Source organism: Notamacropus eugenii, chromosome 2 (genome assembly GCF_028372415.1).
Source record: "Notamacropus eugenii isolate mMacEug1 chromosome 2, mMacEug1.pri_v2, whole genome shotgun sequence".
Taxonomy (NCBI): Eukaryota; Metazoa; Chordata; class Mammalia; order Diprotodontia; family Macropodidae; genus Notamacropus; species Notamacropus eugenii.
In genome coordinates this window covers 268,584,013-268,611,946 of record NC_092873.1, presented here as the reverse complement: position 1 = coordinate 268,611,946, position 27,934 = coordinate 268,584,013, and the positions used below count along the sequence as shown (strand labels likewise).

At 40.7% G+C, this 27,934-nt stretch overlaps 1 protein-coding gene across 3 annotated transcripts in view; it reads left to right on the top strand.

Annotated features, from left to right (window-relative positions):
• Positions 1–27,934, top strand: part of BCAR3 (BCAR3 adaptor protein, NSP family member) — a 166,036-nt gene that overhangs the window by 103,682 nt on the left and 34,420 nt on the right. For all 3 annotated transcript variants that reach the window (XM_072644034.1, XM_072644036.1, XM_072644035.1), the window contains one exon: positions 21,407–21,538. In XM_072644034.1, the coding sequence (XP_072500135.1) occupies positions 21,407–21,538 (132 nt within the window). The remainder of the gene's footprint in view (positions 1–21,406; positions 21,539–27,934) is intronic.

The following is a 27,934-nucleotide window of genomic DNA, read 5'->3' as shown; positions in this document are numbered from 1 at the left end:
CATAGGCTGGAATTATAGATTGCATCTAATAAGACTAAATGGAGTAGGATCAAATGTAAAGTTCCAAGCTTGGGTTCAAAAATATCAACTGTTCAAGGACAGGATAGAGAAGGTAGGTCTACCTAGCAGTTTATGTAAAAAGGATGTAAAGGTTTTAGTGGACTTCAAATTCAATATGACCCATGAGTGTAGCCCTGCAGCCAAAAAACCCTAATTCTGTCCCAAGCTGGAGTAAGAGGAGAATGTCTTGAATAAGGAAGTTATTAGCCCCCACTGGAGTGTGCCCTAGTTGGACCACATCTGAAACACTATTTTCAGTTTTGGGGCCACATTTTAGGACTGACATTGACCAAGTAGAATGTGCTCATAGAAGAGCCCTGGCAAGAAGAGTGGAGAATATGCCACATGAGCCTCTGAAAGAACTGAGGATGTTTTGCTTGGGGAAGACAATGCTTACAAGTGTCCATGATGTGGGTTTTCTCCCTTGAAGCAGCCTTGCAAGTATTTGAAAAGCAATTAGACTTTGTCTGATTGACTTCTGGGGGCAGAATTTTCAGTAGGTAGACAGCTATAGTAGAACAGGCAGATTTAGGCTTGTCAGGGGACAGCAGGAGCTGTCCAAAACTGGCACGAACTTCTTTGAGGTCTTGGAGGCAATGGCTGGGTGGCCACTTTGTCAGGAGTGACATAGGTGGCATTGAAGGCCCTTTTGGCTGGGAGCCTACAGGTTCATACTTGACTTTTTAACTATTCATCAGTACTTAGGAGAGCCTACTATGTGCCCAGCCCTCTAACATGACCAGATTTGTCTTCGAGTAATTTTTGCCAAGTAACCAGGCATCTCTGACTTTAGTAGTTAGAAGGTGCTTAATAATTGTGTGCTTAAATTGAAACCAAAGGTGTAAAACCATTCTTTCCATACTCTGAACTTGTGTGCCTTAAACTTTTTGGTTTCAGGACCCTTTTAAAACATTCTTTAAAATTATTGAGGACCTCAAAGAGCTTTTATTTACATGGGTCATATTTATCAGTATTTACATTACTAGAAAGAGGAGGAGATCATTTGGTTTAAAGGAAGAGCTTAGACAGATTTCCTGACTTATGGTTAACCTTTGTGGGGGGAAAAAGGCATTCTTTTGTTTTGGGGGTGTGCTGCATTCTGTTAAGTCTGATGTGTTTGAATTTCCTACCCCTTTTTCCAGGAGAAACTCAAAATGATTCAGTTTGTTCTCATAGTGCAGTTTTGAAGAGAAGTCCTTTACATTCCCCTGGTAGCGAATCCAGCACCAGTTCCATCATCCAAAATGATGGGAATGTGTGGAAGAGACTCAGACGGAGCCCAGAGAATAATTGGGGATAAAAGATTACATGAGTTTAGCATCAAAGAGACTGAAGCCAGAGCCAAGGGTACACATCAGAATTATTCTAATGCAATTAGTTTGGCACATAGCTAAGAGAACAGGCTCCACTGTAAGACTCTAATCTGCACAAATTAAAATTAAATTAGTCATTTTCATTTGCACACAGGGTAAGTAGAATTTTAATGGAACTCCTCATAGTCTTGATAAGCAAGGAATTCCATAGATATCCTCTGCAAATTTACTATTCATAGTTTTTGAGCCTCTTGATAAGGTTGCAGGAGTGAGAATACATTAAGTAAAAAGTCTCTTGGATTTCTATTCTCTGGAGTTTCTGTGGTATTTTCCAATTTTCAGTGCTGTCTAATAGCCTCTGTATCATCATTTTTCTAGGATGAAGGAAATCACAGTAGGAAAATGAAGCTTCTTAATTTAACAGCAAATTACAAATTTGTTTTTTAATGACACTGGAGTAGAAATTCTAGTATAAAAAGGGATAAATGATTCAGGTCTAATCACAAAATAGCTTTGACATTCATGTGCAAAGGGTCATCAAGAAATTAATATCTTTTTTAGATTTGGGCAAGAGAAAATTATAGATCATCGAGGTGCTTAAAGGAGAATACTGAGAACATTAGCACATTACCATTCAAAGAGAGCTCTCCTGCTTTAGCTCTTTGTTGAGAAGAAAGGATGGAAAAGGCAATGGGCTGGGAGTTAGAAGACACTGATTCTGATTCTGACCTCAATTTCCTTACCTGTAAAATCAGTCTTTTGGGTTAGATGAGAGGCATTGTGGTATAAACAATGGAGAGAATCAGGAAGACTCTACCCACATATTGGCTGAGTGACCCTGGGCAAGTCACAAGCTCCATGTGCTTCAGGGACCTTCTGAGACTTTTTGAAGTTGCAGAGAAGGAGTCATCCTATATTGGTTTGCTCATTCTTCCAGCCAACTTCCTGTCTTTGGACTTTATGTAAGGACTGGCTGTCATGTACATCTGGAGGGAAGTTTGGTCTGGTCTGATCCCACTGCTGCTTTCTTGGGATGTTGAGTTATTGTTGTTATTATGTTGTGTTATATGCTGTGTTATTCTGTGATCTCAAGATGGAGACCTGAAAGCTTCCCATGCTCTTAAGTGGTCTGATTCAACATAAAGTCTGATCATTACCCTCCTGGTCTGATCTCTGCAAGTTTCTGATTTATGTTTGAGTCTGAGCCACATATTTGTAAGTATGCACCATTCTGAGTTTCAGAAGACTGCTGTTAGACTTGGTAACTATGAGCCATCTGGAAAGCTTTGCTTTTTGAGTGATAGAATTATTGATTTCTCTATGATCTAGGATTCTTGCCCTGATTCTTCCTCAGCAGATTCCAGATTGGATTGAAATCTAGAACTACTCCACCCCTGAAGTCAAAACCATACATACTTTTGAAATTGTTCCTTGCTTGGTACACAGCCTAGAGCTCACATCTCTGGATTGGTGACCTGGAACTAGATAGTGAACTACAGAGCTGCCTCTCTGCTGGATCTAGCACCAGTTCTTGCCCTGGTGCATAACCACACTCTTTACTGGAATGCTCCAGATGATATGCTCCTGGTCAGACCCCATCCCCAGTGTCCATAGACCTCTCTCTTCCTATGCTGACCTATCTGTGATTTTTTTTTCTTAGAATTCTTGAATAGGATTCACTCTGCTGTATTTTCTAGATCTGTTTTGAGGAGTTGGGAGTGATGGGGGAGCAGAGCTCAATGTTCTAGGTACTCTGCCATCTTGTTGGCTTTGCCCTCCATCCTGCATTAGCAGAGGGAGTTTCTGTACACCAATAAACCATAGGCCTGATTTTTTTAAAAAAGTCCTTTTAGCCTCTACATCCTTTGAAGCCTATATTGATTTCTTCATGTAGTGAGAAAATGTCTTACTAATGATTCACATCTTTTTGAATCATTATGCCTCACTTTCGTGGCTGATGAACAAGTTAGAACTCTATTGAGTGCCTGTCTACTGAAGGTTAAGTCAAAAGTGTCCACCTCCTGCCTAGGCGCTTTGCACAGACTCTTCCCTACGTCTGACGTTCACCTCCTTATCTCTGCTGCTGTAAACCTCTCTCCACCTTCACAGCTGGAGATAATCCTAGCTATTAGTATCTTTTTCCCCTTGAAATCACTGTATATTTACTTATCTTTGTGTTTATTGTATCCGTGTAAACATGGTAAGCTCCTTGAAGGCAGGAATTGATACATTTTTGCCCCTGAGACTAAGATAGAGCTTAGCAGCATATATCAAATTGAATTCCCCTTTTCATCTGGCATGTTCTCATACTCTTAGTGCTTCCTTACCATTCTGCTCATTTTAGCATATAACTGTTGTAGGAAGTTACCTGTTGGGATGTTTCCAGTCGTCCCCATTAGAATCTAAGCTCCCATAGTGCAAGAACCATATTGTATGTTTATTTTGTGTTCCTTATAGGGGTATAGTAATTACTAGAGAAGTTTCTCAGTACTTACAGATTTGAAAGACTGGCAAACTAGAATATAAGCTTCAAGGACTTTAGTCCTTGTTACTTCAACACCTAACACAGTCCTTGACACCTTGGCACACGATAAATGCTTGTTGTTTGATTGGTGACATCCTAGTGAATATTTGAGCTATTTTGTTTTTAAATGATCAAATTACTTTTAAGTGCCTAGCATGTGGTGCTGAGAATACAAACCCAAAATAATCCATGGCGTTGTGTTCTGCTGTGGAGATCACATGCAAATTATCAAATACAAGGTGATTATGTCTGTGGAAGTTTTAATCCCATTCAGTAACTATTTATTAAGAATACTGGGGGGAAAAGTTCTGGCTATGAGTCAGAGAACCTGAGTTCAAACTCTTACTTTGATATTTACCACCTTTGTGATCATAGGCAAGTTTCCTGACCTCTCTGGACCTCAGTTCCTCATCTAGAAAATGGGGGTATGGAACTAAATGGCTTTGTAAAACAAAAATGCCTTCCTAGAGCAGTCACCTGCTGGGGAGGGGGCATAGTGATAGACCACACATTCATAGGTAAGTGTAGAAACTAATCAGAAGACTTCTCAGGTGAACTTAATGAGCTTCTTCTTTCTTTAAGGGGATAACTTTCAGAAGAGAGAGGTATGAGGCAGGGAGTTTAGGAAGATACTGTGGTCATCCAGAAGAGTGGTGATGACAGCCTGGTCTAGGGCTGTGGCTGTGTAGGTAGAGAGATAAGAGATTGGAATGGAAGAAAAGATGTGATGGTAAGATCAATAGGACTTGGAACCACCCACAAAGGTTATTGAAATTTCTCCTACTAAAGCAGTTTTGACCTATGAGGTAGTTCTATGGCATTGAAATCCTAGTGAACTTTGATCTACTTCATATTAATTAGTAACCTATTGAGTACAGAGGAATAGTCTAATTAGACGGGAACATCACTAGACTAGTCAGAAGACCTGATCTTAGGTGTGAGCTCAGATGAGGTGTTGAACCTCCCTGGTCTTTTGTTTCCTCATCTGTAAAGTCAGGAAGTTAGATGAGATAATCTTTCAGTTCTTTGTATCTCTTAGAATCTCATATTTCCTTTATGACTTTGCCTTCTACATAAAACCTTTTCTAATTTTCCTCCAGATACTAATGTTTTCCTTCCCCCAAACTAACTTCCATTCAGTGTGTGTGTGTGTGTGTGTGTGTGTGTGTGTGTGTGTGTGTGTGTGTGTGTGTAGTATATTGTATATATATTTTATACACAGATTATCTCCCGTGATAGATTGTAGTCACCTTGAGGATAGGGATTGTTTCACTTTGGTCTCAGTATCCCCAGCATCTAGCACAAAGCCTGATACTTGGTATTTAATAAATGCCCTTTGGTTGATTTGACTTTCATCTTCAAAGTCTTATAATTCTTTGTCTATAATCCTTGTAATCCCCACGTGCTGGCACACTGATATAGTATCGGTAGCTAGAATAGTTGGTCCAACTATTCTAGAAAACAGAGTGAGAACTATGCTAGAAAATTCACTGTCCAGTTCATGCCCTTTGATGTAATGATTTTACCACTGGGAATAAATCCCTGGGGGGGGGGGGGGGGAGAATTGATTATTTAATTCATTGAAAAATTATAAAAGACATAAATATTCTTTATTTTCAAAAAATATTCATAGCCATAAGGGTAATTACAAACAAACAACTGGAAATAATGTGGGTACCCACTGATTGGGAAATCATTTTCCTGTTGAAGTGGGAAATGTAGAGAGATATGAGAAGTCTTTTTTGAACTCATCCAGAACTAGAAAGTTGCACTAAAAGATAACTAAACTCATATTAATTGCAATGACCAATCTGGGAGTTGGAGAACAGATGGTGAAACATATCTCCTCTGGATAGAGCAGCGTGGAGATTAGTGGGAAAAGACAATTTTTAAAATCAGTTTTACTTACATGCTTTTCTTTGCTATAAGTGGGAAGGTTTAAGGGTTACAGGGGCAGAGCAACATAACCAGATATGATTGCTGTAAGAAAAAAGTCAGCAATTTAAACTTTTTTTAAATCCATGTATTTATATTTAAATTCACAACATCATTAATGTTGGTGAATAGATTTCGTTTTATTGTGTTTCTCAGCAAAACCAGAGCTTTGTTCTTGATGGTAGGTAGAATCACAACTTAGTTGTGTTCCTTTTACAGGTGCCCCAATCTTGCATTGGCAAAGATTTGCTAGAAAGTAATTCATTTGGGGATACCTTGTGGCAGTTCCTGTATTTCTCTGTTCCAAATGATTGCCCCAGTGAACCTCTATGGTTCATTTAAAGACATATATGTCGTCTTCTCCAAAATGAAGTGCTGCTGCTCATGTTTGAAATTGAAGTAATCCAACAATATTTTTGTTTGCAATTGTGATTTCTGACTTGGTTAAAGAATTTCTTGGTTTTGGACCTTCATTGACTTCCTTCTCAAGGTAATGAGCCATTTTTATGCAGAACTGTTTTGTGGGAGAGCAAGGTTCTATTTTGTACATTTGTGTGGTCTGATCATTCCAACCTGGGAAAAATGTTCCAGGGACTGGATTTGAGAAACTTAGCAGCCTTAAATAACTTGAATTCATTTTTTCTTCTTCTCTCTTCAGCAAAAATACATGAGGACTGTGAGTGCATGAGCACCCACACATTCACTCTTACTAAACCAAATGGACAGGTGAAATTGAAAGCCTGTGACCTGCCTTCCCTCAGGAGTGATGTCAGGAGAGGGGAAGTGAATAGATTCAGGACTCACCCATAAGTAATCATTGACCAGTGGCCTTTCCCTCTCTCTTTTCAATCTCATTCCCTCCCTACTGCCATATGCCTAATGTCCAGTCCCAGTGGTTATCCCTTTTCAATGAGAGGAAATTAGGAGACGACTCAGGGCTAGATGTCACCATGGTTCTCATCATCCCTTATTCCTCCAGTTTGAATGCATACTGATGTGTGTCCTGGACCAACCTTGCTCTCCTACAGATCTCTGTAAACATGCCCTCTCCTCACATTCCACACAATACAGGGAGAGGAAGATCTGCATTCAACAGCACAGATGCCACAGCTGGGACTTCCCTCATCAGAATGCCACTTACTTCTTCTCTCCTGACATACCCTGAGGGAAGGCAGGTCATATGCTTTAGATTTCGCTTGTCCATTTGACTAGCCACTGTACTTATCCCATATCCCTAGGTTTATTAATAATATAATATATGTTAAAGTCTATACAGGATATCTCACAAGTCTTAGTGCTCTTTTAAACTTTAAAAGTGCACTAAGATTTGAAGAATACCCTGTACACATTTTCTCATTTAAGCTTCACAAGAGGGATACATTGACTTTGGAGTCAGAGGGTCCACTAACACCTGGCTTCAAATCCCACCTCTTAATATTTCCTTTGTGAACTTGGACAATTAGCTTTCCCTCCCTGTGCCTGTTTCCTCATCTGTAAAATAAGAAGTGTATAATAGATTAGAAGTTTGTAGCCTGTAGTTTATTAACTTAAAAAATTCAATAACTAATTCAGTATAATTGATTTCCTCTATAATCTTATTTAATTTATTTTGTGTCTTTAAAAACATTTCTTCTGAGAGGGGGGACATAGGTTTCACTAGACCACCGCAGGGGCTCATGCTGCAAAAATGTTTAATAAGCCCTGGTCTGTTTGGTCTCAGAGGTCACGTCTAGTTTTAGGTTGCTGACTCTGCTCATAGTGCCTCTTCTGATCTGACGTGAGAGGGCTTCTTTACATCTGTTCCTTCTCCCTCCCAGGCCATTGAAGCAGGGACATTGACAAATACATTTGATTTCTAGTGATGCTATAATAGGCAGTGAGCAAAGTGAATTCCTAGTTCTAGCACACAGATCATGATTAGGTCATATTGAGTATATGCTAGGGGTGTGTGTGTATGTGATTAAAAATTGTTTGTTCAGTTTAAATATGTGGATTGAAGATAATACCACATAATGAAAGAGGAGATACTAAGAAATAAAAGCTTACGATCAAGTACATAGACATGGCAGGACTACTTCTGAGAATTCTTTTTTTTTTTTTCATTAAATTTTATTTTATTATTATTATTTTTTAATGTTTAACAATCACTGCCATAAAATTAAGATTTATCCCCCCCACACCTACCCCCCACTACCCCCCTCCCTCCCCATGACTGCATACAGTTCTGTATAGGTTCTACATATACTTTCCTATTGAGTACATTTTCACTATAGTCATGCTATGTAGTCGGACTAAAATAAATGGAAGAAATCATATAACAAATCAAAACATGATACACAAAAACATACACATACACAAACATGATCTGCTACATTCTGCGAATGACTTCCATATTTCTTTCTCTGAGTGTGGAAGGCATTTTGCCTTAGAGAACCACCATTGGGACAGTTAAAGATATCCTAGTAAATATCTTAGGAAGGGAAATTTTGAATTGTGTTTCCTTTCCTGGTCCACTGGATGTCTGGGCTTCAGTTTCCTCATTTGTAAAAAATGTGTTAGCCAGACAACTAGAAGAAGAGGGATCTCTCCCCACCTTAACTTTTAGTCCTTGAGCCTGCTGAGAACTGTTGGGCGTCAGGATTCCTGAAATCTTTAGGCTTTAGTCAGAGTACCTACAAACTTAAACCACACAAAATAAATCGTGAATTTTGCTTGACAGATTGAATGGAGACTGTCAGCATTTGGGACCTAAGTCTACAGGGGAAGTCATGAAATTGATAATAATACAAATCTAATATAAACGGAACTTTCAAGTGCATGGACTGTAAGGGGAGCTATTAACTTTGTAAATTCAGTAGTGAACATACAATTCTATCGAAAAATGATTTCTTTATAATGAAAATATAATCTTTTAAAAAGATTTAAAAAATTATTTTAATTTCTAGTTCCAAATTCTCTCCCTTTCTCCACTCCTTCCCTTGCCTATTGAGAACTAATATGGCACCCATTTGAAATTAGACTCCTTAACAATAATCCTAAAAATATATATATATTTATATATAAGTTTTTTATATACATTCATATATATACATACACTTTTTCCTGGAAAGGGGACAGCCCTGGACTCAGTTGCGTGTACCTAAAGCCATGGTCCTATTTCTCTTCTCTTCATGGCCAAACTTCTAAAAAAAAAAAAAAAAGCTGCCTACACTCATTGTCTACTATACTTCATCCCCTTCCACTCACTTTTCAGCCCCTTACAATCTGGCTTCCAGTCCCATCACTCAACTAGAATTGCTGTTTTCCAGTGACCTTTAATAGCCAAATCTACCAGCTTTTTCTCAGATTTTGTTCTTCTTGACTAATTTGTAGCTTTTGACATTGCTGACCTGGATGCTCTTCCTTAGGTTTCCATGAGATTATTCTCTCCTAGGTCCCCTCTTACTGGGAAGCTGACTGTTTCTTCCCAGTCTTCCTTGTTGGATCATTAATTAGGCCCCACTACTGTTGCATGGGAATCCCAGGGTTGTGCCTTAGTTCTTCTCTTTAATACTTTCTCTTTATTACGTTATATGACCAGAAGATTGGCTCCCTAAATCTAGTCTTCGTGATTCCTTGGGGACTACATCTCTGATCAAGAGGATCCTGCCTTCTGTAGCTGTAAGAGGAGGACTTTCTATTCTTACGCCGTTTATTGTAATAACAGAAGGCCCAGACAACTCAACTGAATTAATCAATGAAAAATGTAAACAAGGTCCCAACATGTCTTTACTCAATTTTAAAGGACTAAAGTGCTTTTTGATCATTGGCTAAAAGACAGATGATGTGATTAGCTGAAAAAATCACACATACCTCTGGGCCTCTATATAATATAGCAAATCAATTTGGAGTATTTGAATCCAGGCAAGGCTAAGTTGAATGATGAAAGAGTTCCATCCAAGTCCCTGCCAGTAAATCGCTTGTTATGAGAAGAGTTTTTCCATTCTTTCCCCTTCAACTCTTCCCCACCCCTAACAAGGTAACCATGTGAGTTTAGGATATCCATCAGAGGATCCACCAATGACCAGACTTGGTGGCAAAGTCCATCGGAGCTAGTACAGGAATTGGGAGGTGACTGAGCAGTAACTTTGAGATGGATGTGACCAGGGAGCAACCTTGTAAGAATTATAAGAAATTGCATGGACACAGATAGATAAACTTATCCATTGGAATGGTACAGCAATCAACCCATCACTGATGCGGGACTCTGCAGCAAACTCTATGAGGATTCCACAAAGGGAGGAAAGAACAGGAAAGAGGGAGAAGTTGGGATTTTACTCTTTAGGTATATCTGTTCTCTATGCTTGTGTCAAAGTCTTCTCATATGCTAGATTTGAGTTCATGCTCTGCAGGGCATTTTGTGGGGGCCACTGCTGTCCTAGGTTCAAGGGGAATGTTTTGTACCAACCATTCTTATTTATCTCAGTAAATGCCTTTGAAGAAAATTAAATCTGGCCAACTAATTTATAATGCGAAACAGACCAGTGGAGACTTATGATTGGTTGGTTGTTGTCCTTCATTCTCAAAGAGAACCAAAATGACATCACCATGATAAACTAAAGTTTCAATATGTCCAACTGTGACAGATCAGACCAATTATGAGCTCAATTATGAGCTCGAATGCTGTAGCACCAATTGGGCTTATGAACAGCATTGTTAGCAGTAGTATTAGCAGTCTAGCCCTTTAAAGCATTGTGGGAGAAATAGTTATAGATCCTCTGATCTCATTCTATGAGTGCCTAGCTGGGGGAGTACCCCCAGAGGAGGTATTATGTATTTATACTAGAGAGCTACCTTTTCATTCTAATGACCCATCTGGGGACCATTTCTGTACTGGTAAGAGCTTGGTGAGTGAGAGAATGAGTTCTTCTTCCACACCTTCCTTCTACATCTAAGGACTGCCATTTGCCAGTTCTGACTCTGGCAAAGAAGGCTATGGACTTCAGGAGAAGGGAGCCTGCAACCTCAAGGCCACATATGGCCTTCTAGATCCTCAAGTGTGGACCTTTGACCTACTCCAAATTTCTGTCCTTAAGTGAGGCCCTTTAACACTTTTGCGAAGTTTGGATTCAATCAAAGGGCTGCACTTAAGGATGTAGAGGGCTACTTGTGACCGTGGAGGTCTATTCTGACCCTAAATCTGGAGCCTTACTATCCTGTGAAATTAGCTGACTTCTTTCAGGACACCTTTCCTGCCCAGCCTGGTCCAGATTGTTGTGGTTTTTTTTTAAATTGTCTGCATTATTCACTTAATACATATCATAAGTTAATTTATATCACTATTTATGATTTCATCTCCCACTCCCTGATCTCAGGCTAAACTACAAACTCCTTAAGGAAAGAGACGTGTTTTACCCTTATTATGATTCCCAGCCTCCACCACTGCGTAATTCCCACTCTACTTCTGGTATTTCTTTTATCTAGGCCAGATCCCTGAATGCATTTTTATCAATCTTTTTTTCTTTGCCTCTGCAGCTTTTATATTCTACAGCTCTGAGACATTTCTCAAACAGGGGAGGGAAAATAAAACAAATATATGTTATCATGCTGATGGCATCTTGCTTTAATCCTGTAGACTGTCTTTCATATGTAAATCATTTCAAGCCTCCATTTGGGACATGGTTGGTTTCTGACAGATCCACTCCCTGTCTCCACATTCCCTGTGTGCCCAGATAGTCTAATCGCGGGGTTGATTTATTAACAGCAATCCCCTGTGATTTAAAAAAAAAATCCTGACTGCATGCCTAATTTTAAATCCACACTTTAATTTCATTTCTATGCATAGCCTTCTCACAAGATGAGTTACTGGAGTGGATTTTTTTTTCTGGCTGCAAATGGATTTTCTCTCTCTCTTAGAGCTGTTGAAATGTCAGCATTTACTCTGTTCCCAGCATGCTGATTGTCTTGGCAGTGGAATTCACACTCCCTTGGCATTGTTCCATGCACCCCCACCCCACCCCCAATGTGCTTTCTAATAATCTTTAGTATGTAGGCTGTTCAGGCTTGGTCAGGACTGGGCTTGCTCTGTTTCAAGATGCAACACTGACTTTAAGGGTTTTTTTGGAAGATGGAGTCAGTAAGATGAGACCAGCCCTGACCCAAAGAGCAAGTGGACAGCCGGCATCATGGGGGCCAGTGAGAAGATAATGGAAATCCTAGTCTAATCCCCACATTGAGCAATGAATGGATGACAAAGCCCTTCTTCTGAGTGCTTACTGGGGCTACAGAGAGGAAAAAAAAGAGTCTTTGCCTTCAAGGAGATCACACTTGAATTGGGGGAAGATATAAGAGAAGTGGAGGGAAAGGTCCAGAAGGCCTAAGGGTTCTATGGCAGGTTGGATAGCAACATCCAGGGGTCATTAGGATGCATAGACAGTTCAGATACTTGTGTTGAGGGGTCTGGAGGGCATAATGACAGTGTATTTGCTGGTAAAGCCCTTAGCATCAGTAACAGAGCAGGTGATGAAGAATGGAGTCCTCCATTTCACCTAAAAAATTATAGTGGGTGGTTCCCAGCTCATCCAAGCCATGTGAGAAGCCATCTTGCACCCCTTTTCCCACTTTTATACCATGGTGCAAATGTAGGGTTAGAGGAAAATGGAATGAGTGGGGAGAGGGCCTCGATTCAGGGCTTTTCCCATCCAGCTGCCTCATTAACTGTGGGTAGCTGGGGAGGAAAGGTGAGGGACAGGGGAAAACTCAGAGCATAAGTGACTTAACTAAGGTTACAACAGAGTATGTGTCAGAGGCAGGATCTGAACCCTAGTCCTCCTCAAATGCAGTGCTTTTTCCAAGTATGCTGTGGGCTTGTTTATACTGCTTCAGGTGAAAGGCATTTAGGATACCCTAATGCAAGAGGGTAGCACTGGGATAGGGGAGGACATCATAGCACCTCTAAGGGTCAAGGAGACATTAGAAGATCTGATTCTTCTTTTGGATCATTTTCAAAATGTTCAGCACCCAGACCTGGATTGAATTGTCAGAATATCAGTCTTCCAGGGGCTAAAGATCTCCCCCAGCAAAGGCTGTCCCATTGACATGATCCATTCCTATAAACACACCATTCTTACCTCTGACCTGTATAATAGCCTTAACCTCCCTGTTCCTTCCAGTTTACTGAGGGCCCAGGAACTCTGGGGAGGGCTTCCTCTGGGGGTCTTCATAAAGAAGTGACCAAGAGTGTTTCAGAAACAGCAAGACCTTAACCAGAACTTGAGGCCTCTTCCTCTGGAATTAGTCTCTCACTCTGGCTAAGTATATAGTAGAAGTGACTTCCCACCCCCAACCCCTAGTAAATATCTTAAGGTGGAAAATTTTGAATTGTGTTTCCTTTCCCTGTCCACGTCTCTGCCATTCTGGATCACTTGAATCCAATTTAATGGCCATTATTTATCCATTCCCCAGAGTTCTTCCTGATTTGTGAGAATGAGATCTGTTTTAGATTAGCCCTTAAACACTTCAACATTTCAAGGATCTGTGATTTTTCCCAGGATGTGACCTCCCGCCATTGATGCAAATTAGCAACTCTTCTGCACCTTGGAGGAGTTGCTGTGGTTGAAAAAATTGACAACCCTTGATCATAAAAGATTGGTGATGAATTTCTTCATACTTAACTAGTCCAGCCCTCCAAATAACAGACCCATGGTCACCCTTCTTGCCTCAGTTCCTTATCTATAAAAATGAGCTGGAGAAGGAAATGGCAAATTACTCCAGGATCTTTGCCAAGAAAACCTCAAATGGGGTCATGAAGAACTGAAAAATGACTATAATATAATAATATAATAAAATGACAACATTTTATAAATATTTTTAAACATTTAAATTTTTATTTTATTTCTTCAGGAAACAAGCATTTATTTTCACTCCCTCTCCCTTCTCCCCCATTGGGAAAATAAGAAATAAAACCAAAACTCTGTGTAACATGTGCATAATTAAGCAAAACAAATTCCCACATTAGTCATATGCAAAGATGTCTCACTCTATATTTGGAGTTCATCACCTCTCTGTCAGAAGGCTGGTGGCATGCTTTATCATTTATCTCCTGGAATCATGACTGGTCATTGCATTGATTAGAATTCTTAAATCTTTCAAAACTATCTGTCTTTATGTATAAATTATTCTCCTGGTTTTGCTCCCTTCACTCTACCTCAGTTCATATAGGTCTTCCACAGGTTTCTCTGAAACTGTCCCCTTCATCATTCACATGCCATAACTTATTAAACCTGCCATAACTTATTAAACCATTCCCCAGCTGATGAATACTCTTTCTTTCTATTTCTATTTCTTTACTACCATGAAAAGAGCTGCTCTAAATGTTTTTGTACCTATGGCTCCTTTTCCTCTTTATATGATTTTTCTGGGGTAGGGCTCACCTTATATTGTGGCAGGTCTCTTTGCCCTGCTCTCACACCCATCCTGGCTGCTGCTATTACTAAAAGTAATGACAGTAGGAAAAAGGTGAGTAAATTCATGTAAGAAAACATTTGTAAGGAAAAAATTAACCAAGAAAATAAAGGACTCTGCAATTGTTAGTTATGGAGAAACTGGGAAGGGGATTGGTTCTCATGTCTAACCTTTCTGTCACTAGCTTCTAATTTTCAAACCTGTGTTCTTCAGCTTTTGGCAAAATGTTGGTTTTACCCTCTCTCATGATTTGCTGAGATATATTCATTTGTAGCACTGTTTCATAGTGGCTAGATGCAAGAGTCAGGGAGACCAGAGTTCAAATCCCACATCAGACACTTACTAGCTGTGGGACTTTGAGTAAGTCATTTACCTTCTCTCTGCCTTTATTTTCTCAATGGCCAAATGATGGGAGGTTGGACTCAGTGACCTCTACAGAGACTCTAAGGACTCCTAAGTTTATGGTCCTATGGTCCCATCTTTGATTGCTGCAGCTGGTGATGGTATAAGACAAGTTTAAGTAGTCCCAGAAGGTAATGGGGCCTGCCAGTTAATTTAAAGGCTCCTCACTGTTTGGGGTTAGGTGCAATGGTACTGAAGACACTGCTACACACAGAGACTGTGGTATGCCTATGTTTATTCCTACCGTTCTATTGACCTAGAACTGGAAGGGACCTTAGCATCATCTGATCCATTCTTTTCATTTCACATATGTGGCACCAAGGATTTAAGAGACTTGAACAAGATAGCAGAATAGTAAGTGCCAGAGCCAGGATTTGAACTTGGGTCCTTAGCCCCAAGGTTAGCACTCAAAGCTTCATGATGTTTCCAGGGCAGCACCACTAGACTGTAAGCTCCTTGAGGTCAAGGACTGTCTTTTGCCTCCTTTTGTATCCCCTAAATGTTACGCAGTCCCTGGTACATAATAGGTGCTTAATAAATGCTTATTGAATGACAATGTGTTCCAACCAGATTTCTTACATGTCTAATTTATGGGGATATTTGATCTAGAACATTGCCCTTCATGCAGGTACCTTCCATCTGTTGATTATCTCCTATTTATCTTGTCTATATCTTATTTGAATGTTGTTGTTTACATTTTGCCTTCCCCTTTAGACTCAGCTCCTTGAGGGCAGACCCTGTCTCTGCCTTTCCTTTTATCTCCATCACTTAGTCTAGTTGCTAAGTGGCTTTTTTCAGTTGTGACCCTTTGTGACCCATTGGGATGTTCTTGGCAAAGAAGAGTGGTTTGTCATTTCCTCTTCCAGCTAATTTTATAGAAGAGGAAATGGAAGCAAACAGGGTTAAGTGATTTACCCTGGGTCACACAGCTAGGAAGTGTTTGAGGCTGAATTTGACCTCAAGAGCCCTATCCCCTAAGCCACCTTGCTGCCCCATAGCTCAGAAAAGGTGCTTACTAAATGCTCATCACTTGACTTGTTCACATCTCCTTCAAATCTTTCCTTTACATCTTGCATCTCTTTCTAATGACAGCCATGTGATTACTTAATCCCCCTGGAATAAAGCTGATAAGAGTCTGGCCCCGGGGGACCAGGTTTCTTGATTTAAATCAAAACACACAACAACATCCACAGAACTGTAGGGCTGACTTCCTCCGGAGGGAGATGTGCAGAACAGCTGCCGTGTGTTGGTGGAAAGCTCAGGGAGAAGGGAAGTTTGTAGGCTGGGAGGCAATTCCTTTGCTGGGCAAGACCCACCCCAGCCAAAGTTCCATACTACATCTGCTGGAGTTCCTGTCTCATGCCTAGAAAGTACTGAGTTTGAGAAAGTACATTGGAGTAATGCAAAATAGAAAAGAAGATTAGCAGCTAGGGGACCCTGGGTGAGAAAAGAAAACTCGTGAGTTGCAGAGGAGCTGGACCTGCCTTGGTTGAGGGAGTTTTCTCATCTGGGGGCTCTCTGTATTACATAATCCCATTTACAGTCCTGAGCCTGGTTACCTGAGCAGCTTGTCTCAGACCATTTCTTTTCTTTCCCCCAATTTTTTGACATTTTAAAAAAGTTTTGAGTTCCAGATTCCATCCCTCCGCCCCCTCCTCCCTCTCTGAGATGGTCAGCAACCACATATAGGCTATGCATGGGCAATTATGTAAAACATTTTTGGGACCATTTCTAACTGCTTAGCACAGGGTCACGTAGTAAGCTCTTAACAAATGCTTGCTGACTGTCTCCACGGAAAAAGGTGAGAATGAGATGACAGTAATAAAAGAAGCACGAGAAAGCTGGCCTCCTTGCTTTCCTCCTTTCTCCTCCTCTACCTTACAATACCCTCCTCAAGAGAAGCTCACACAGAGTTTGTGAATGTTTTGGTGAGGGTGGAGGTAAAGCAATTCATTTTAATTTCAGCAAGCACATATTGAACTCGGAGAGGGTGATGCGATGGAGTCTGCAGACCTGCTGGTCCTACTAGCAGTAGGCACAATGCATAGGGTGCCGGTCCTGGAGTCAGGAAGACTCATCTTTGTGAGTTCAAATCTGTCTTCAAACCCTAACAGTGTGAGCCTGGACAAGTCACTTAACCCTGTTTGCCTCAGCTTCCTCCTCTGTAAAATGAGCTGGAGAAGGAAATGGTAAACCATTCCAGTATCCAAGTAAACTGCATATGGGGTCATGAAGAGTCAGACATGACGGAAATGACTCAATAACAGCAAAAAGCAGTGGAACCCTGGCCTCTCTGGGACTTAAATTTCCTCATCTGTGAAATGAAGGGGCTGGTCCTACTAAGGTGCCTTCCAGAACAAAATCTATGATTCTATGACTCCCTGGCCAAGAAAATTCCTCCCTTCAAGTGGCATCATCTTCGTCATCACTAGTGACATTTATATAGCACCTGTGCTAAGCATGTTATAAACAGTATCTCATTTGGTCCCCAGTCTTAAGGGGTAGGTGCTATTGTTATCCCCATTTTTTTCATGGGGGAAACTGAGGCAAACAGGTGATTTGCCCAAGGTCATCCAGGTAGCCAGTGTCTGAGGTCAGATTTGAGCTTGGGTTCTTCCTGACTCTGAGCCTGGTGTTATATCTATGGTGCCACCCAAGGACCTCTGCTTAGGACTTTATACATATACATAGAATGCATAGGCTATTAAATGTAAAATAGATACAAAGTTATTTCATCGTAGCGGGGAGAATTGTTAACTCAAGCCTTTGTGACTCCAAGCCCCAGCTCTCTTTCCTGTAGACGCTGCTACCTTTATAGCCCCAGTGTCTAACAGGCAGCAGACAATGAATGTTTGGTTTCTAGAGCAATAGACTAGGACTAAATTGTTCCTTTCCCGTCCAATTAAAGTTGAAGTAGAATTCCAGTTTCTGTCCTAGAGTATAGCTGCAGCTGCCTGACAAACTTTGTGTACATTCTAACCCCATGAATCTGCCTTTGGTGTTTGTTAGAAGCAGGGCACTGGAACACGGGACACCTACTGTTTCCTGTTCTTTTGCTTTTCTGTCAAGTTCTCCATTTATAAAAATTGCCTTTCCCTGTTTCACTGCTGTCAGCTACAAATCTGTCAGATCTGAGGAAGTTAAGCAGAGATGAGCAGGGGAGGGAGGGAGGCTCCCTGCAAAACGGGAAGCAAGGGGAGAGCCCTACAGAAACAGATGGGAGGAGGCTCCCTGCAGCAGGGGAGGGAAGGTGAGGGGCCTTCCCTGCAGAAGCAGAGATGGGAGGGGGCTCCCTACAGAAAGGGAGACAATAGCAATTCTTCCAGACTCATCTTTAGCACATCCATCTCAATTTTTTAAAGCTGTAAAAGCCACCATCCTCGAAGTAGAACGCTGCCACCAATTTTCAATTTCCTTACTGCTTTTTAGTCAATAAGCATTTATTAAGCACCTGTTTTGTGCCAGGCACCGTACTAAATAGTGCGGATACAAAGAGAAATCCATTCCCTGTTCTGTAGTCACTCATGGGCCCAATTCCAATACTGACAGTTTTCCTATTCTGTTTCTGACCTGAGCTAGTTCACTCCTCCTCAGGCAACCTAGCGAGCGGGGTCACCATTAGTGCTGGGCTTAATCTAATCAGCTTTCCTCCTACTATAGCTCCATATTCCTGAACCCAAGCAACCCACTAGCCTCTGACTCCCCAGTAACAAGGACTGCAGGTGTGTGTTACCATGCTCAGCCATTTTAATTCTGTCTTCTGGGGCCAGGTACCTAGCTCAGATATATCTAGAAACAGCTAGGAGTTGTATTACTGCTTTCCTAGAGAACAAACCCAATGAGGAGGGAGCTTTTGCCTTCCTGTTACCAGAGGAGCACAAAAGAACACACCATTACCAAGGTTTCAGACTGTTATCCGGAAAGCAGACAAAACAGTATCTTCCATGGCAGCTGCTGTGAAAACATATCATATCATCCTTGTCGGAGAAAACCCTGAGAGTCAGAAATCTTCCTACTTGTTCCCAGTCCGACAGGAACAGCCAGTAATAACCTTGCTTCATTCGTTAGACCCACATTGATTAAGTGTGTATACAAGTGGGGAAATTTTTCAGAAGCCATTCCATAAAATGCTAACATTTTTACTGAGAAGAGGCACAAATCTGAGCAGGCTGTCAGGAGGACATGACCTCTTTAAAAACAGGGGGAAAAGATCCCAAGAGTAGCCATATGCAAGTAAATATGGTAAGTTCTTACTGAATGAAGCACGCAGGGCTAGCATTGTACAAGTAGAATGATTCCATTTCATTTCTGCTCAGAGCTCTGCCAGGGGAAACAGCCTCTCCTCCCCTCAACGAGCTTGTGTTCTACCTGAACACAAAAGACTCGGCTGCACATCATGCTGTTAGAAGAAAGGGAAAACACCAACCACTGGGGAGACTCTGGGAAAGATTTCTGGAAGAGGGGGAAGGAAGTCCCTGGACTGTGCCTTGAAGGAGGATAAGGATCCCCAAGGGACAGAGATGAGGAGGGAGGGAAGGGAGGGAAGGAATACCTTCCAGACAGTCTTGGGTAAATAAAGGAAAGTGGAAGATGGGAGGCATCTCGCCTTTTGGGGAACCAGGAAGTGGTGGGGGATAATATACAAACACTTGAAAAGGTTGGATGGAGCCAGGTTGTGGGGGGCCTGAAATGCAGGGCTGAATGGGAGGTCATGCTGTGGAAAAGAACATTGAACAAGAACCTCTGCCTCCTGAGGTCTTTAACCAGGACTGCCTAGATATGGGATGGCTTAAAAAAAAGAGGGGTGAACTTTTCAAAGAGATGCCTTGATTTTCCCTTAATTTCTTTTTTCCAGAGGTGGGGGTGGGGTGGGGAATGGGAATAACTATTTATGAAGAGCCCATTACGTGCCAGGCATTGTGCTAAGTGCTTTATAAATATTATCTTACGGAGTAGAGAAAATGAACTCTATTTGTTGATCACCCATGACTTACGGAGAGATTCTTCGAGAGGATTTCAGGTGTAAGAAGTTTGTGGACTTGAAGCAGCTGCTCATTCTGTAGGCACCAAGGAGATCTGGGTTTGAATGCTGGCTCTTTGGATGACCATGCGCCTCAGTTTCCTCTTGTAAAATGGGACTACTAATACATTGCTGCATTCCTGGGGTAGTTGTGAGAAAAGTGCCTTATAAATTTTAAAGAGAAATGTCAGTAGTTATACTGTTGTTATTTTGGATTGGAGCGATGATTTCATTGATAGAATGGAGGGGGGATTCTCTCTTAGCCATATAACCATAAAGGAGAGTTTCTTAACCTTCCTGTGTGTCTCAGACCCTTTGGCAACCTGGTGAAAACCTATGGACCCCTCTCTGAAGAGTGTTTTGCAATGGATAAAATAAAATACATGGGATTACAAAGGAAGACATGTCTATTAAAAATAAGTTCATGGATCCCAGTCTTAGAGGGTCGCTCAGAGCACTGAAGGATTGTGACCTACCCAGGATCACACAACCAGTATGTGTCAGAGCTGGCACTTCCTGACTCCAGGGTTGTTCTCTATCCACTACCATGTTGACTATTATTTATTATTGTTATTATTTCACATTTATGAATGCAGAAGAGCCAGCTTCCCAGAAGCCTCTAAGTTAGACTCAAACATATCCCGAGCAGCCAACACATGTGACCTTTTTCCTACCTATTGATTTCTACCTCTCTACTTGCTCACAGGCTGAGATGCCTTGTCTTGAATTGGTTCAGGACATAGACCGGCATGCATGGAAGGACTATGCTAGGATTCCAGGCATAGGGTTGAGTGATGAAGAATGTAGATGTAATTCCCCTTGTCTTCACATCCCAAACAGCAGCAAGAGACCAGATCTGGAATCAGAGGAAGTGGTTTGATTCCTGACGCAGATGCTGAGGACATCTGTCACCATGACCGAGTGATTTCTCCTTACTGGGTTTCATTTTCCTCCCTTGAAAAGAAAGAGAATTGTACTTCAACTCTGAGGTCCCCTCTGCCTCTAGAGAAAATAAAAGTTTTCTTACTCTTCCAGGGAACTCTTCAAGGGGGTCAGTTTTTGTGTCTGGGCCCACTGTTCCTAGCCTGTAGTAAGTGCTTAATGAATGCTTACCACTTAAGAGACTCTAATAGCCTTTCCAGGCTTGTAAATAATTGTTTTGGAAGTGTAATTAGGCCACAGGCCAACCCCCTCATTTTATAGATGGGGAAACTGAGGCCTATGGAGGTTAAGTGACTTGTTGAAAGTTACTCAGGTAGAAAATACTAGGGAAAGGATTTGAATTCAGGTCCTCTTACTAAGTAACATACTGTTTCCTCCTCTGGTGTCATGTGGTAAAATAAGAAAATTGCAGAGGAGCCTAATTCTTAAGGGAATGTGCCATACAGGCCCCACCTGCAGCAGCCACCCATTAACTCTACCTGTGCCCCTCCTGCCGGGCCCCAGATGGTATTAAAGGTACCTGCTGCCACAGCTGGCTGATTAAAACCAGGACCTTGGCAGGATTCCTGCTAGATTCTCCATGCAGAGAGGACATTTTTATGACACATTAGTGGCAGAATGAAAGGTCATTGTGGACGGCAGCTTTTATCTAGGTTCCTTGACCTGAACTAAACTTGGCTGTCAAAGCAGGTGGCTTGGGGTGTAACGCTCCAGGTGGGATGAGTTGTCTAGGGAAAGCAGAGTCACCACCAATGCCTTTTCTTGCAGTTCTCCAAGGAAAGACATATTATGGACAGGACCCCAGAGAAGTTTCTGAAGAAGGAGCTGGAGGAAGAGCTGCAGCTCAGCGGCGAAGACTTGCGTAGCCACGCCTGGTATCACGGGCGCATTCCCCGACAGGTATCTCTCCTTTCCTCTCTCTTTCTTCACTTTCCCAGGCAAATGGCCAGCTGAACCCCTTCTGGCTGCTACATTCAGAGACTTCATGGGAACTCCTGGGTGGTTAAAACCAAAGAGGTTGTAGCTGGACAGTCGGCATCATGTGCAGTGTACTGTTTACTTAACACGCCCTCTTCTGTAAAGGAACCAGAGGGAAGTGTTGGGCTCAGAAATTCAAAGTCCATTTTGGTTTCAGCTCATTCTGAAAGCTTAGTAAACAGAGCCTGATTGTGATGATAAAAAAAAAAAAACAACCCCCACACAGGAAGTCTTTTTATTTTCATCCATTTGTAAGCATGTATGTATACATATGTGTATGCATGTATGTGTACAGTGTACATACCCAAATGTGTGTGTATGTATTTTGTATGTGCATAAATATATACCAACTTGTGCATATATGTAGATAGGTATAGAAGTATTGTTTAGATATAACTTCAAAGATATATAAAGATAGTGATTGATATAGATAGACATATAGATATCTAGATCTCTATAGGTAGAGATGGATAGAAGTAGAGATATATGTGTTTAGGTGTAGTTAGCTCTGAATCTTTAAAAATATATCTGTAGTAGACACTTTAGCACTATCGAAGATGCTACTTTAAAAAAACCATTCTGGTGTTCTTCCTAAAACTAATATCTACTTGTCTTGAGCCAATGGGTGGTGTCTAAGGATTCTTCTCCATTTTTGATATTCTCTGACTTTTGTTACCTTCTATCCTGAAAATATCATCATCAAAACAGTTACTTAGTTATGCCATCTACAGCAAACCCTCCACTATTCAGAATTATGGGTATAGGATCATAGATTTAGGGCCGGAAGGGATTGTGGAAGTTATCGAGTCCAAATCCCTCATTTTTACAGATGAGGAAGCAGAGAGAACAGTTAGGTGACATGTCCAAGGTCACATGGTTAATAAGGATCTGAGAGAAGATTTGAACTTGGGCCTTTCTCATTACAAACGCAGTGCTCTATCCACTACACCACTTAATTTCTTTATCATACCCCTAATGAGGGAATTTTCAAAAGTGAATGTTGCTGACTAATATGGAAATATATTTTACATAACTGCACGAAAGCAGCCTAGATCAGAGTGCTTACCAGTGGGATTTTGGGGGTGGGGGGGAGAAGGAGGGAGAAAATTTGGAACTCAAAAATTTTTTTTAAATGAATGTTAAAAATTGTCTTTACATGTGATTGGAAAAATAAAATCCTGTTTTAAAAAGTGAATGTTGCAAAATTGTAAAAAAAAAAAAAAAAAAAAGAGAGAGAGAGAGAGAGAGGCTCAAAAGATCTAGGAGAAGATATTCCCAGGTCACCCCCTCTGCAAAGATGGGAGGTCCATAAATGTTGTACTTTGCACATATTTTCACTTTTTAAGTTGGTTATGCTGGAAGGTCTCCTTTTTTTGTGTACGTTCAGTAATTTTTTAGGACTCCTTAAAACCGTGGGCAGCTAGGTGGCATAGGATAGAGCACCAGGCCTGGAGTTGGGAAGACTCATCTTCCTGAGTTCAAATCTGGCCTTATATACTTACTAGCTGTGTCACCCTAGGCAAGTCACTTAACCCAGTTTGCCTCTGTTTCCTTATCTGTAAAATAAGCTGCAGAAGAAAATGGCAAAGCACTCCAGTACCTTTGCCAAGAAACACCCACATGGGGTCACAAAGAGTTGGATATGACTGAAACACTCAACAGCAACAAATTTGACTAAGTCAGGAGAAAAACTGAATTATCATACAAGACATCTGTCATCCAGAGAGCTGGAAGAGACCTCAGTCGGTCAACAAAAATTTATTAAAGACTTACTATATACCAAGCACTGTGCTGAGGATACTGGGGTCCCTACCCTTGAGCAGTTCAGCATTCTTAATGGTAGATGGATGGGAAACAACACTGTGTGTGTACACGATTAATAACATACGTTAGGTGGAAGTTAAGGCACTCGCAGTGGGGGAGGACCAGGGAAGGGTTCCTACAGATGGAGGAATGTAAACTCAGTCTTGAAGGAAACCAGGGAATCTAGGAAAATGGAGGTAAAGAAAAGATGCAAAAATAAAAATGGAGAGCATTCTATTTAAGAAGGGAGCTAATCTCAGAACAGCTCCTCAGGTCCTACCTGGGGGTACTTCTTTGGGACCTCTCTGACTTCCCACCATGCCTCTTGTCTAGTACCTTCCCAGCCTTCCCCCATATCTTACCTACTACCCCGAACTTTTAGCTTCCTTTTCTGTATTATCATCCCCTAGTCTTAGGAAGGTCCTTGAGAGCAGGCACATTTAATAAATGTTTATTGATTGACTGGCCAAGGTACAGAATGAGGACACAGGCATGTCCTGTTGAAGGAAGAACAAGGCCAGTGTAGCTGGATTGTAGCTTCAGTAAGGGAGTAAAGGGTAAAAATTAGGAAAGTAAGAAGGAGGTAGATGGTGAAAGGTTTTAAAAAAGCCAAACAAAGCAGTTTATACTTGATCTTGGAAGTAGGAGGAACCATTTGAGTTTATTGAGTAGTGGGAAGTGACAGGAGCAGGTCGAAGCCGAGTAGAATATATCCAGGAACGGAGATAGAAACGTGGCAGGGAGACCAGCCAGACAGATAAATGAAGGGTTTATTAAATGCTTCCTAGAAGAGCTATCCTAGTTGTCCAGCTGTAAGCTGATGAGGGCCTGTACCTGACTGTGTGAGTGGAAAAAAGGGAATATATACAAGAGATGTTGGGAAGGTAGAAATGATAAGACTTGGCAAAAGATTGCTTATATGCAGTATTGTAAGGATGGTCACCCGTGAAAGATGGAGCTGCTCTGATCAAGGCAGTGATCTAAGATAATTCCAGAGGACCTAGGGTGAAAAATGCTAACCAGCTCTGGAGAGAGAAAATTCTTGACTGAAACATCCTTTTTTTACTTCATTTTTCTTGGAGTTTTTTTTTGGGGGGGGGGGGTCAGTGTTTTCTTTTGCAACATAGCTAATATGGAAATATGTTTTGCATGACTTCACATGTGTAGTTGATATAAAATTGCTTGCCTTCTCAAGGAAGGAAAGGAAGAGAGAATCTGGAATTCAAAATTTTAAAAAATGAATGTTAAAAATATTTCTTTACATGTAATTGGAAATATCTAATGAAATAAATACAAATATATGGGGGGGTTATAGATTATAGATTGTCTATATGGGAACTTAATGGCCTTATTTGATAGCTTTTTTGGGGAGTGGGCTAGAATTTTAATAGTAAGTATATTATATTCAGAGTATCAGGGAATCTAGGTTCTTTATAGTCCTGGCTCTGCCATTAACATTGTTAGGTAAGTCATTTAATTCCTCAGGTCTTCAGTTTTCTTATCTGTAGGATTAGGGGATTCCATACTGGGATGCCATTGAAGGACCTCACAAACTATTGCTCTGAACCTCAAAGATGCAGAAGGGCCTAACTCTGTGAGGTATAGAAGTCAACCCTGGGACCCAGGACTTGACTAACCATCTAGCCTAAAAGCACAGCAAGGGTGGAGCCTTTTCCTGGTACAAAGTCCCAATTCAGGAACTAAAGCTAGACATGAGAGTAAACCAAAGGAGACTCTGACCAATATATGAACTTAGTGTAGATTACAAGACAACCAGAGTAACTATTGCAGAGAAAGACTTGAAGGGGAAAAAAAATGGATTTTCCGTAAAAGACTACTATATTTAAATAGCTAGAAGAAGGAGAAAAAGAGAACAAAATCAAATTATTGAGAAAGTAGAAGAAAATTAAGATATTAGAAATAACAGACCTGGAAAATGAGTCAAGGAAAGATAATTAAAGAATCACTGAAATTTCAGAAAAACATAGTTTTAAAATCCTGGCCACCTTAGTTTTAAAAAATTGCAAATGAAAAGTGCCCAGATTTATTGAAATCAGAGGGCAAAATGAAGATATGAACCTACCCATCACCTTCTGAAAGAAAAAAAAAGAAAATAGAAAAGAAAATAATCTTGGGAGTATCACTGCCAAAATTGAGAGCTCATCAGTCAAAGGAAAAATATTGCAAGGCTTAGAAGTGGTACAATTACCTGGGAACCAGTCAGGATCAGATGAGAGGAGACCTTGGAACTTAATATTCCAAAAGAGAAAAGATAGAGACTTAAAATCAAGAACATTACCCTCAAAAATCTTATAAGGAAGGAAATGGACCTTTTGTGGGATAAGAGGCCTTTCAAGCATTTCTGATGAAAAGACTCGAACTGTGAACTTTGAAATGTAGAAGAATAAAGAAAGCCCTAAAAAGGTACATTTATTTGAGCAAAGGGAAGGAACAGTACAATGCTAGAAATGTGTCCCTCAAGAACCCAAATGTCTTTTAGGAATATTAAGATAGTTAAATAATTTTTTTTAAAGAGTACTTGGGGGTAGATTAGTTTTGTTTTAAGAATTTGAAGAGGAGTAGGAAAAGGGAGGAGGATAAAAGAAATTTAGTAGTGTAGAAAAAGCGAATAAGGGAGTAGAACTTGTTCTTTCTTATAATTGGGGTTGTGTGAGAAAATGTAGAAACATGGAGGAACCAGGTGGAAGGAGAGGGCATCAGACGAACATCACTCTTCTCTGAAATAGTCAAGGGAGGGTTGAACACACATACACACGCAGTTTGATATAGAAATGAATCAAACTCTTTAAATCACTAATGATAAGAGAAATGTAAATCAAAACAACCCTGTGGTTTAACCTCACATTGCAAAGATGACATGAGATAGGAATAGTTATTGTTGGAAGGGTTGTGGGAAGATAGGCACATTAAGTGCATTATTGGTGGAAATTGTGATTCAGTACAAACATTTTGGAAAGCATTTTCGAATTATGCAAATAAAATGATTAAAATGTTCATGCCCTTTGACTCAGAAATATAGGCTTATATTCCAAAGATGTCATTGATAAGAAGGAAGCTCCCATATATACCAAAATGTGTATAGTACCACTTTTTGTGATAGTAAAGAATAGCAAACAAAGATGCCCATTAGTTAGGGAATGGCTGAGGGCAGGTAGGTGGTATAGTGAATAGAGCTCTGGAGTCAGGAAGACCTGAGTTCAAATCCAGTCTCAGATACTTCCTATTTGTGTGACCCTGGCCAAGTCACTTAACACCACTTGCCTCAGTTTCCTCATCTGTAAAATGAGCTGGAGAAGGAATTGGCCAACCACTCCAGTATCTTTGCCAAGAAAACCCCAAATGGGGGACATGAAAAGTCGAACATGACTGAAAAATGACTGACCTACAACAATAATAGAAATTGTGGTACATAAATGTAATCGAATATCATTGTCCTATAAGAAATGCTGAATGTGATAAATACAGAAAAGCATGGAAAGATCTGTATGAACTGATGCAGAGTGAAGTAAACACCTGACCGCAGTGTACAAAGTGACCACAATAATGTAATTGGAAAGAACAGCCACACACGTCAAAAGTGAATGTAACAAAATTATACAGAGCAAAAGAAGAGATGTGAGAAGACTCCCTCACTCACTCCTCTGAAGAAGTGCAAGGCCCACAAGGGTACTTTGCACATACTTTCAGACTTTTTCTACGTATTGATCAGTCATGCTATTTTTCTTTCTTTTTCTATTTTTTTTATCCTTAGAAGATATTATTTGTTATATGGTTTGGGTGGCAGTGTTGGGGAAGAATACTAGGGGAATTGTATTGTTTTTCAAAAAAGACATCCATGAAAATTCATATTAAAAAACACATCAAACTCAATAGAGAAACAAGCTGGGAATAGAGGGGGGTGGGCTGGGGGTAAAAGGGGAAGAAGGAGAATATTGGAAAAGGAATAGCCCCAGGAAAACAATTTACTGAAAGAAGCGGGTTGAGAGACACAAAGAACTAGAATCTAAGGGGGTGCCCATCAATTAGGGAATGGCCATAATGCCAGGGGGTATTGTTGTATCATGAGAACTGACATGGGTAGTTTTAACTATTATGGGGTAAAGTTATGAGAAGCAGGAGAACTGTTTATACCAGCACAACTACATTGTAAAGAAAAACCACTTTGAAGGACTCAGGAACTCTGATCAGTGAAATGACAATGACCGACCATATCTTCAGAAGACTTATCGTGAAGCCTATTACAGTGAGGCAGAAGGCCTGAAGCACAGGAAGAGACTTCTATTTGTGGTCACGGTGGGGAGACCTATGTTTATTTGGACGTGGATTCAGTTTGCTTGACTCGGCTTATATGTAACAAGGATTTTTTTCCTTTCAGTTATGAATAGAGGACAGGGGTTACAGGGGTCAGCCGCAGAAATGCACCCCCCCATTGCAACGTTTTAAAAATGTGCAGAAAAGAAAAGAAGGACGTTCAGAAGGGAGCACAGAGAAACA